The sequence below is a fragment of the Sus scrofa genome, chromosome 9 (genome assembly GCF_000003025.6).
Source record: "Sus scrofa isolate TJ Tabasco breed Duroc chromosome 9, Sscrofa11.1, whole genome shotgun sequence".
Lineage (NCBI taxonomy): Eukaryota > Metazoa > Chordata > Mammalia > Artiodactyla > Suidae > Sus > Sus scrofa.
The window spans coordinates 135,194,756-135,206,904 of NC_010451.4; the positions used below are offsets into that span (position 1 = coordinate 135,194,756).

General features: G+C 52.0%; 1 protein-coding gene across 10 annotated transcripts in view; it reads left to right on the plus strand.

The window, feature by feature from the left end:
* The window catches only part of LOC100514786 (ATP-binding cassette sub-family A member 13), a 348,431-nt gene that overhangs the window by 90,709 nt on the left and 245,573 nt on the right, over positions 1-12,149 (plus strand). For all 10 annotated transcript variants that reach the window (XM_021063898.1, XM_021063900.1, XM_021063901.1 and 7 more), the window contains 5 exons: positions 173-282; positions 925-1,043; positions 4,478-4,641; positions 5,585-5,664; positions 6,353-6,474. In XM_021063898.1, the coding sequence (XP_020919557.1) occupies positions 173-282; positions 925-1,043; positions 4,478-4,641; positions 5,585-5,664; positions 6,353-6,474 (595 nt within the window). The remainder of the gene's footprint in view (positions 1-172; positions 283-924; positions 1,044-4,477; positions 4,642-5,584; positions 5,665-6,352; positions 6,475-12,149) is intronic.

The following is a 12,149-nucleotide window of genomic DNA, read 5'->3' on the forward strand; positions in this document are numbered from 1 at the left end:
GATTGGCAACAAAATGATGCTTTGAACTAAAACAGGAGACCCAGCATCTCCTAGCCTGTGTCTAGTGTGATCTCTGGGCTTGCACGTGTGTTACGACTGTGCCTGCCCGGAGACGCGCCGTGCTCAGCCTGCAGTCTTCACCCTCTAACGCAGGTGTCTGTTTTTCCCTAAGCGCTGTGGAAGCGTGTCGGATTTTCCAGCAGCCTCTGAAGCCCCTGGGAGCCTCGGTGACTCTGCAGAAAGTGAAGTTGCTGGTCCTGCGTCTGCTTGTCATCTTTGCAGGTGGGCTGCTCACATGAGCGAGGCGGCGAGGTGCCGCTGCCTGTTTTCAGAGCTTGGCTGGGAGTGAGTTGGGTCGGGGTTGCCCCGAGTTTCGGTTAGAATAAAGCACAGGCTTCTTGCCTGGTGTCAGAGACCCTGAGGGCCTGGCCCACACGTCCCCTTCCAAGTGCTGTGACCTTCTCTAGCCGCGGCGAGCGGCCCCTCCCTGCCCCGAGCTGGGCTTCTGGGTGCTGTGTCTCTGCTCGTGGAACCTGCTGCCCTGTCGTGATGGCTGGAGCTGGGCATCTCTTCCAGGGGGAATGCCTCCCTCTCCTTTGCTGGAGGGTGTGGGATGGATTGGGAATTTGGGGTTAATAGATGCAGACTATTGCCTTTGGAATGGATTAGCAATGCGATCCTGCTGTGTAGCACTGGGAACTATATCTAGTCACTTATGATGGAGCAGGATCATGTGAGAAAAAAGAATGTATACATGTATGTGTAACTGGGTCACCATGCTGGACAGCAGAAAATTGACAAAACACTATAAACCAGCTATAACAGAAAAAAAAATTCATAATATTAAAAACGCCCTGATTGTAGAGTGGCTAGTTCAGGACAGGACCATCGAATCATTGCTTCTCGGTGTGTTTCCTCCGGCAGAAAACCCTCCCCTGGCCACGGACATCCTGTGTGCCACTCTGAGCTGCCAGCAAGGCCGGATAAGGAGCCTGGTTTTGTCTGCTCTGCAAGGCGTCATCTTGGTGCACGACCACTCTCAGGTTTGTCGTCTTGGATGTCTCAGAGGTGTTTGTGGTCATTCCGATTGGCCCAGGCTGGTCTCGCCGTTCCGGGTTTGGTGCTTAAGCCGGAGGGACTGTGCCGCTGACTTGTGTGGGCGTCACGGCCGCAGGCTCGTGCGGGAGTCAGGCCGCTGGCTCGTGTGGGCATCACGGCCGCAGGCTGTGCCTCTCACGTCGTCTGCTGGGTTCTCCTGGCACAGACTTGTGAGAGCTGCTTGTTAAAAGTGTAAGAGGTTTGCTGCTGGTTCTTTGTCCCTTATTTTTTTTTTCCTTTTTTCTTTTTAGGGCCGCCCCTTATGACATGTGGAAGTTCCTGGGCTAGGAGTGGAATCGGAGCTGCCGCTGCCGGCCTAAACCACAGCCACAGCAATGCTGGATCTGAGCTGCATCTGTGACTTGCACCGCAGCTTGTGGCAACGCTGGATCCTGAACCCAGCGAGTGAGGCCAGTGACTGAACCCACATCCTCAACAGATGTTGGGTTCTTAGCCTACTGAGCCACAGCAGGAACTCCAGCTCCACAGTGTGTCAAGGTCACAGTGATTTATTTATTCCAGGCTGTGCAGATCTTTGTGAGGTGTTACATGTGATTAAAAACAAAACCAAAACCCCGTATAGACGATTTGTGAGTGCTGAGATGGGAGACTCCAGCTTTTGAAACAACTGCCTCAAAGACTGTATCTAAAGTGTAAATGATGACAGAGTGGTCACCGATCTGGCTGCTAAGAGTTGGGTCAGTTTCGATGAAGTGCAGAAGTTCCTGGCTTTGATGACAGACAGGGAACGTGCAAAGCTCCTCCGGCAGGTCCGCGCTTCCAGGGCCTGAGTCCTTCAGAAAAAGAGACGTCGTCCAGGCCGTGGGGTGTGAGGTGCTCTGTGCCCGACGAGCGGGCAAGAGGCACCATGCCGCTTTTCGTTTCCAAAAAATCTCTACTTGGGTGTTCTAGCACACAGTGCTCTCAGCACCAGCATGGCACATTCCATCGGCGGTGAGCGTCTGCGTGTGCAGTACACACGTGTAAGTCTGCACGCACTTCCCTGGACACGGCAGTGCTGCCGGATATCATGTATTTCACATCCTCAGAACTTACTTCGTCAGACTGGGCTTCCATCACCCAGTCCTTCCCAGTCCTTCCCAGTCCTTCCCAGTCCCAGGGTATGGTGATTGTGGGACAGCATCGACGTTAAGTCAGTAGGTAATATTTTAATAGATACATCTGTGAGCTCCATGGGGCTCAGAAACTACGTTTGAAAATTGGCAGCGCATGCCCAGGGAGCCTCAGCATTTCTGGGACGAGCTGAGTTGGCGGATGTGGCCGGGGCTCGAGGCCGGATGGTTTCCTACCACCACCTCGGATCCACCTGCGGCAGCACTGCACCTGCAGAGCAGGTCTGGTACACGTCCCTGCCCAGTTCCTGGGTGGGAACAGGCCTGTTCCAGCCGAGAAGGAGAGTCTGCTGTGTGCTGCCCTCCCTCCCCGTGATCTCAGCTTCCTGGGGGCCAGCCTCAGGCCTCCCACCTGACAGGACGCTGCCCGCCTGGAGCCACTGTGCCCTTGAGGAGGGGTTGGGGCTCCCCTTGCAGGGTCTTTGCTGCTCGGGGTGTGGGGGGGCACCTTCCTTCTCTACAACCCCCCCCCGACCCTCACATTTCAAGATTAGCATGTTATTACATTTAAGGATAAAATCTATAGTGGGAATTTTATAAATGAGTGGAGTTAAATTAATTTGCATGTAAATACAAACTAAAGGGGCTTTTTTTTTTTTTTTTCTTTTTTTAAATATTAAGGCTGCAGCTGCAGCACATGGAAGTCCCTGGGTTAGGGGTCGAATGGAGCTGCAGCTGCTGGCCCACATACACCACAGCCACAGCAACACCGCATCTGAGCCACATCTGAGCCACATCTGAGCCACATCTGGGACACCGCATCGGAGCCACATCTTGTGGCAACGCTGGATCCTTATCCCACTGAGCAGGGCCAGGGATCAAAGCTGCGTCCTCGTGGACACTATGTCCAGGTTCTTAACCTGCTGAGCCACAACAGGCACTCCCTGGAGGTGCTAATGAGGGAACAGTCCACAGGCAGGGCCCACTGCAGCTCGTGTTACTCAACCTGCCTTCTCAGAGATGAGGCTCCTCATTTGTGCCCGTGGTTCCGACCCGGGTGTGTCTGTGCACCTGTGGGCCGGGAGGAGAGGCCTCCACAGGGGAAGGGACGCGCGGGGCTGGGAAGTGTTGGAGGTTCTGTCCCGGTGCTGAGCCCCTCGTGGTGGCCTGCGTTTGCTGCTCTCACCACATGCTCAAGCTCCTGGTCCTGAGAAGCCCTGCTGCCCACACAGACCCCCGCTCCCCTGATCCTGGGTCCCCTGAGGGATGGACTCAGAGCTCAGGTCCCTCCACCGTGACACTTCGGTAGCCCTCACATTTCACCCGCTGGCAACATGGATTTGTTAGTGCTCTGATCATCTGAAGGATTCATGACTTTCCTTTGTAGGCAAAAATATTTGGTTAGAAGTTTTGTTTATTAAAATATATTGACTTAGGCACTGTCCCATGTCACCATGACCTGGGACTTGCATCCGACATCAGGAAGGACTGGGCGATGGAAACACAGTCTGATGAGATTAGCAAGTTCTGATGAGGTGGAACCAATGACATACAGCAGAAGGGCCGTGTCCAAGGAAACGTGTATAGACTGATACATGTGTCTGTACACACGCACGCACATGCCTGCTGCTTTGGGGCTTGTTTTCAATTTTAAATTACCTGTATTTGTCAGTTACTATTACATACAATAAATGCTCTACATGTTTATCAATTTATTGGTATTATAAATATATATATATTTTGCAACATGATTGGTCTTTTATAAAGTTGTTTATGCTTATAAAAGATGCTGATAAGATATCTGCGGAGTCTTAGAATCAGGGCCTAGAGCAGGGATTTTTCCAGGAAGATCCTCAGAGCCCTGGGGCTTCTCCCTGCCCCCCTCATTCCCCCATCTCCTCCTCCCCCACCTCCCCCAACCCCGAGGGGAGACCCGAGACCCTCCAGCCTGCACTGCAGACCGTCGAGGCAGGCCGCCCCCTGGACACACACCTGGCTTCTTTTCAGTCCTTGGTGGCTATGAATTTGGAAAAGCTTCCGTTTCCAGGCCGGGAAGGAGCTCCAGGAGGCCATCAGTAGGGGGCGCTGGTCCCCGCCGTGCCTTCGAGAACCTGCCCTCTGGTTCCCAGCCGGGGCTCCTCAAGGCCCCGCAGTGCGCATGACCCTTGGGCAGGATCCGCGGCCCCGTCCTCGGCGAGGCGCCGTGTTTCCCGAGACCCAGGCCCATCCGCTGACAGCTTCCCAGACTAGTGCTCACCCGAACCAGTACCGTGTGCTTCTAACCGGATCTTTGCCGTGTTTTCTAGGAACTGGAGAAGACGTGGGCCTTTCCGCATCAGCTCAGTTGTGAAGGCCTCCGCAGGAATCTTTCCAGCACCTTGGAAAGCTTCCGGAGCAGCTTGGAAAAGGCCCGCGAGCAGGGCTGTGAATGCGGGCGCCGCCCGGCCCCCGGCCCGCAGCGCACACGCAGGTGCGCCCGCGCCTCCCGCCTCCGGTGTCCTCCTTCCTAAAGACGATGTGTCCGTCCTGCACTTTTAAATTATGCAACACACTCTTAATATCCATGTTAATACCTATATTTTCTCACCGATGCCAGTTTCCCATGACTTTTTTTTTTTTTGTCTTTTTAGGGCTGCACTTGTGGCCTATGGAAGTTCCTGGGTTAGGGGTGGAATGGGAGCCACAGCTGCTGGCCTACACCACAGTCACAGCAATGGGGCATCCGGGCCCCATCTGTGACCTGCACCACAGCTCACACCAACAGCAACGCCGGATCCTTAGCCCGCTGAGCGGGGCCAGGGATCGAGCCTGCATCCTCATGGATACCGGTCAGGTTTGTTACCACTGAGCCATGATGGGAACTCCTCCCAGGACATGTTTTTAAAAAACTGTAAACTGTAGGAACTGTTGGGGACCAGATGTTCGAGCAAAATAGTAGGCTCTGAGATTTCCGTACGGCACTGAATGTGTTCTCTAAGAACAGTTAACAGTTTTTCAAATTGCGTTCAAGGTGGATTGATTCGGTTCTGTACAGTCAGAGTGTAAAGCACTGGGAGGGGAAATCGGGCCCTTGGTTTCCTGCAGGTGACCTAGTCACAGAAAGAGGAGGTTCTTGGGACTTGTCGATGTCCGGATTTCTCCTCCATCCCGGATCTGTCCTCTCCGTCCCCTCCTTGTTCGTGAGACGCCGTCCCTGTGCCCCTCCTCCCCGAGTCCCCTCGCCCTCCAGGGCCGCCGTCGTGTTAACGGCATCACACACGGGGAGACATCGGGTGTCTGAGTATCTCAGGAATTGTATAGAAATGTGATCGTGTGCAGCTCGTTTCCAGGGATCCGAGGGAGTGCTCTTCACTCCAGCATTGCTTCTGATGTTTTATCTTCCCTAAATGAGCTTTAATTTTCTGCCCTTTTAGGTTGGTCCAAAGCCTCGAGAAGATTTTGGTGTCTGGGAATCCCATAGTGACTTTTCTTAGCAATTTCACAGTAACTGAGGGTAAGTACATCTTTCCACCATGTTTGCTTGATTAAAAAATTAAATTTAGTTTCTCACACACATATATTTTTGAAATAAAACCTATAAAGGGAGTTATGCGGTCCGTATGTGATAAATAATAATTTAGAGCCTGGCTACTCTGATGTATTTGGAGTTGAGAAGAAAGTCCTAAAACCCTGGGTACCAAAGCCAAGAGGGAAAGAGCGATGAGCTTCCCTGGTCTGAGTGTCTTCCTGGCCCTGCCCTCCTGGAGCGGGAGCATTTGCGGGCCTGTTTCGCCATATGTTCCATCTGTACAGTTCTAAAAGCCCGCGAAGCATTGGTCCGTCCAGTCTGAAGCATCCTGGCAAAGCTCCTCTCGTTAAGAAAAGTTAAGATGAGTAGAAAATGGAGAGAAGTGAGTTTCCTACAGCGCCCAGTCACTGTTCCCTAAGAAAAAACACCTCTTTCTAGAGTAAATCGTACAATACACAGGTCTTAGAGGGAGGAACCCACATAACCAGGGGTTTTCTTTTACTTCCAGGATAAATTCTCTCCGTTAGTCCTAGAAGCTGAGGTGATGTGACTTTATTTAGTGCCTCTGGGCTGGACCTAGCAAAGGAATTATCCCGGCCGCGTCTTGTTGTCACAGGCAGGAGTAGCCCCAGCAGTTGTCCCCGCCTGACCTCCCTCTTGGGGTGTTTTCCAGACGTCAAGGTGAAGGATTTGATGCAGAACGTCACCAGGGTAACAGAGGAGCTTCGCTCTTCTCTCGGCATCTCAGCGGAAACCATCGGTAGCATTTTAGAAGCAAATCTTTCCCACTCAAAGGTACGGCTCGCTGCTTCTCCACTCTGCCCGCCCCACAGGCCCTCGGCAGCCAGGAGCTGTCGGCTTCTGCAGTCCTTTCTCGCTCTCTCCTCCCACGGCCGTGGGTGCCTGTGAATGATGGATGTGGTGGCAGAGAGGAAGTGAGAGAACAAGCTGGCAGCCCCAGGGCGTTATTGTCCCTTGAGGTCTTTAATTTCTCGTCTTTTTTCTTTCTCTTCTTATGGCCACACCTGCGGCACATGGAAGTTTCCAAGCTAGGGGTTGAATCGACGCTGCAGCCTCAGGTCTGCCCCACAGCCACAGCAATGCCAGATCTGAGCTGCATTTGCTACCTGTGCCAAAGCTTGCACCAAAGCCAGATCCTTAACCCACCGAGCAAGGCCAGGGATTGAACCGGCATCCTCTCGGACACTATATTAAGTTCTTAACCCGCTGAGCCACGGTGGAAACTCCAGGGTCTTATTTTCATAGTATTGTCTTCATTGGGTTGGAAAAGATAAAATCCATGGTGATATTTATTCTAGTGATTCCCAGACGGATGCACAGCCGCCCCGGGTCTTGTCCGGATAGTGGATTTCCTTTAAATAGGAAGTCATTGTACGACCTGGCAGCACACTGTGGGGGTGCTTAGTGTGACAGCAGTGGGCACCCTCCAGTGCTGGGACTGATAGGCCAGAGAGAGGAGTGGAGAGTGTGGGCAGCACTGGATGAGGCTGGGGAGGGCTGGCAGGTGGATACGGCAGATTCACTGGACTTAGGTATGCGAGAGAACTGTCAGCATTGGGGGTTTTTTCTGTACAGAGCTACCAGCATCCATGATGCTCAAGTGGGCATTTTATGACTCAGTGTGCTCAGTGGACATTCGCTTTCCTCATCTGTTATGGGGCTATTCACCTCGACAGTAGGTGATAGTTAACTGCATTGGATTCTCATGGTCATGTTATCGAATCCGACTAGGAACCATGAGGTTGCAGGTTCGATCCCTGGCCTCTCTCAGTGGGTTAAGGATCCACCGTTGCCGTGAGCTGTAGTGTAGGTCGCAGATACGGCTCAGATCCTGGGTGGCTGTGCCTGTGGTGTAGGCCAGTGGCTACAGCTCCAATTCTACCCCTAGCCCGGGAACCTCCATATGCTGCAGGTGCAGCCCTAGAAAAAGGCAAAAAGACCAAAAAAAAGAAAAGGGAATTAACCTGCATTAACAGAGGAATAGATTAGAAGCTAGGAACACAGAATTTAAGTTACAGTATCATCAAGTGCTTATGGAAAGTCACCGGGTGTCTTCCTTCAAGGAAAATATCAAAGTGGCTTATTGGGTCGCACATAGGCAGGGTCCGGGGTCCAGGTGGGTCAGGAGACCACCTCATGCGCTGCCCTAAATGTAAACAGTGGTCAGATTTGGTTTGAACCTCTACTTGCTGGACAGGGGGTGGAGCATGACCGAATGAAGTAGCTGCCAGGCAGTGCTGCACGGCAGGGCCGGTTTAGCTAACGTGGGGCTCCCTTCCAAATTCAGAAAAAAAAAAAAAAAGATGGCACATCCTTAAATAATTCCAAAGAGGAGTTTCACAGTCATTTCAATCTATGACAACATCATTTAATAAATCACCTTAGATATTTTGAATATCCTTGTTCGAGTGAAATAAAATAGACACCAGGCTTGAAGAGCTCTCCAGCAGACGAACTAAGGAAAACTTAGTCTAGTTTATTTCATGAATGTAGACAAAACTTAAGTGACTGCCTAAGTTCTGCAAATGCCTCTGATAATCATATAATGCAACATTAATCATCTTCCTAAAATAGTGTAATAATCAATTTTAACCAATCTCCTGCTGTCTGAAAACCCCCATTTCAGTAAAGCTTAAGCAACTTCCTTGCTTTCACTTGGTAAGCCATCCTGCAGTAGGATGCCTCTGAGCTCACGCTAGTTTCAGGTTTGAGGTACCCCTGTTGGCTGTTGTTTCTCACTCAATAAGACATTCCTATCAAGAAAAACACAAGTTCTGTCGTGGCTCAGCAGAAACGAATCCGACTCGGAACCATGAGGTTGCGGGTTCGATTCCTGGCCTTTCTCAGTGAGTTAAGGATTCGGCATTTCCATAAGCTGTGGGGTAGGTCACAGATGCAGCTCAGATCTGGCGTTGCTGTGGCTGTGGTGCAGGCTGGCGGCTACTGCTCCCATTCAACCCCTAGCCTGGGAACCTCCATGTGCGGTGATTGCAGCCCCCCCAAAACAAAACAAAACAAAACCAGCAAGCAAGCAAATAAACAAAAGCCCCCCAAACCAAATTCAGAATGTTACAATCTAGGGTTTGATGGTTGCTGCCCAGTTAGCTGTGGCCACCAGGTGTCGCTGGCATCCTGCCGGAGAAGGCCTGCGGCGTGAGATGCTCTTGCTCCCGAGATGGCCGTGCTGTGCTTTTGACATTCACGCGTCTCTTGGACAATATAAGCCTTTATGGATGGTCACCTAAGTAGCTGGACAGTTAGTCGGGTCATTGGAGGAGTATTAAGAAAGCTTGCATTCTGAGGCTTCAAGTAAACGATGACAGTATTTGCTGTGATAGCTAAGGGTATCCGCAAACCTCCCATGTCTGTGGGTCTTAGGTAACAAATTCAGGTGTGTTAGGAGGTGACCCTTTGGGGCTCTAGGCCTTCTTAGATGGTTAGGGTGACAGCAGAACCTGTTACACATGGTAATTCCTTGACGTCTCCCATCCCTTAATACCGCCTCTCCCAGTTCAGGTCGGAACCCGGGAGCCCGTCTTGCCCCCCTCCACCCGCCTGCCCTGGGATGCCCCTACCCCTGCGCCGCGTCCTGGGCTCAGACTGGCAGTGACTTCTTCCTTCCTTGTACGTTTTCACTCTTTTGATGGTTATGAGGAGGTGGAAGACCTAGGGCCCCACAGCTGGAGAGCCATCGGAGGCCCGCCTGCTCCCTCAGCCCCTGCAGGCTGAGCACTCGGGTGGCCTCAGGAGACAAGGCCTCGGTCCTGGCAGGCGGTGCCCTTCCAGGTTCTGCGGAGCAAGGCAGGGGGGGGCTGCCCAGAGCTCAGATCTGCTGGGAGGCTCCTCAGGGAGCAGGTGTGTTCAGAAGCTGTTTCTCATTTCCCCTGGGCATTTGGTGGACGTGGCCGATTCTCTCTCTCACTTGCGGCGGGTTCTGCAGGCATCGCGCACAGCGGGCGGGCACGCTTTCTGGTGAGAGGGCTGCCTTAGAGGGAAGCGCGTCATTCATCATTCTCTTTGTCTGTCTGCTGGAAGCTGCAAGGGGGAGTTCTTGGCGTATCTCACGTCACAGTAGACACTGGTAAAAGGTGGGCTCCTGGCTTTTTCCGGCTCCCGGATGGAGAAGGAAACGCTTCACATGTGAGCGGAGTCGAGGGTTTCTGGCTCATGCCGAGGACTTGGCCCAGGGTGCCCCGAAGGCACTGCCGGCCGTGTGGAGCGTTGTCCCCAGGAGCTCATCTTGGGCTGTGAGTTTCATGCTGTTTCTGCAGGTAACCCCCTCATCGCATCATCAGGCTGGCGTTATGGGCCTTGTAATTTGGGGGAACTTTAGACCCTTCACTACCAATTAAAGAAAAAACAAAACAGGAGCTCCCGTTGTGTCTCAGAGGGTTAAGAACTTGACATAGTGTCTGTGAGGATGCAGGTTTGATTCCAGACTTTGCTCAGTGGGTTAAGGATCCAATGTTGCCACTAGCTGTGGCTTAGGTCACAGATGTGGCTTGGATCTGGCGTTGCTGTGGCTATGGTGTAGGCCGGCAGCTGCAGCTTCAATTCAACCCCTAGCTTGGGAACTTCTATATGCCACAGGTGTGGCCATAAAGGAAACAAATAAATAAACAAAAAACCAGTAAGTGGCTGCTTCTACTGAGGTACCTCTTTTCCCACTTACATTACATAAATATTTTTCATTTCAGGATTTGCATTGATCTCTGCACCAGTACTTCTTGCTAGTTCTGGTCAATTACTCCAACCTTTGGGGCGTTTGTAATCCCGATCTACTTTGCAGTGTGTCACTGAGTCTCTGCGTGGCCCCGTCACCAAGGAGATAAGCACATCTTCCATATTTTCATTCACGAGTAACACGAAAGATGCCCGTGGCCTGGGGAGGTACCAGCCTACACTTGTTTAACAGTTTGGGTCTTGGAGTTCCCGTTGTAGCTCAGTGGATTAAGAACCCGACATTGTGTCCATGAGGATGTGGCTTTGATCCCTGGCCTTGCTCAGTGGGCTAAGGATCCAGTGTTGCCATGGCTGTGGTGTAGATCTCAGCTGCAGCTCCAGTTTGACGCCTAGCCCGGGAACTTCTATATGCCGCAGGTGTGGCCCTAATAAGAAAAAGAACACTCTGGACTCTTCAATCAGCCGCAGCACATCTGGGCTCCTGGTTACTTACTAGTCTAATAACTCTGCTTCAGAAGGACATGACTTTGTATTGACCTGGTCCGTTATTAGTGACTCTGTCAACGTGGTTTCAGCAACTGTCGTCTTCTCTTAGGGCCTGGGGATAACCCATGATGAGAGCCCACACGATGATGTTATCTCTCAGTCAGGTCGCTGTAAGAGACAAAGCTGAGGCATTTTCCCTCCTCCCAACGGTAGATGCTGGGACCGTTGTCCTGTCTGAAGCAGAGAGAGGGCCCTGGGCATGGAGATGGGGGGGTCAGGCAGGAGCGGTGCTCTTCCCCCCGGATCTGCAGCCAGCTGGGCAGCTGTCTCTGTGGCAGGCACCCCATTAACACCTCTCCCCGGCAGCCTGCGGGACTCAGTGGAATCTGAGATGCCCCAGGGAAGAGGGAGTTCTGCCTTCAGGTGTGAATGGCCTGAGCTGCCACTGGTCTCCTGGTCTCCTGACCCAGCTCCTTCTGTAGGTTTGGTCTCGCCAAGCCCCCACAATCGAGCCAATTCCTTTTTTTAAAAGAATCCGCAGAATGGAGTTCCTCTTGTGGCTCAGTGGATTAGGAACCTGACATAGTGTCTATGAGGATGCTGGTTCGATCCCTGGCCTTGCCTGGTGGGTTAAGGATCCAGCATTGCCACAAACTGTAGTGTAGGTTACAGATGCAGCTCGGATCCGGTGTTGCCGTAGCTATGGTGAAGGCTGGCAGCTGCAGCTCCGATTCACCCCCTAGCCTGGGAACCTCCATATGCTGCAGGTGTGGCGCTAAAAAGAAAAAAATTAAATTAAAAAAACCTCCCAGAATATGCACATCCTAATGGTTCTGTTTCTCTGGAGAACCCAAATTATTCTATTTCTTAGTGATGGGGGGGCACCTATGGCATCGTATGAGAGCACCCAGTGTGTGCTTTCAGCCCGTGAGGCTCCTGGTGAGGGCACCGTCGCTCCTGCTCACAGAGCGTCTTGCTTGGCCTGAACATTTCACAGTCGTCGCGCCCATCACACACAAACACGACACAAGTCTGGGTGTAGCGTCCTGCTTTCTAATTGATCATATTGTGCAGATCATGAGTTGAAAGTCCTTCTGCAGCAGAGACCCGGCTCCGGCCCTTTCCTGCAGGTGACAGTGATAAACCAGATGCTCATGCACCTGTCCTCTGTCCCCCCTTTTGACTTTGCTTCTCCTTTTCCAAAATGACAACAAGCTTGGAAATCTGGTTTTCAGTTTGGAAGCAGAGAAGAAAAAAAAAGTAGTTCACACTATTTTTTT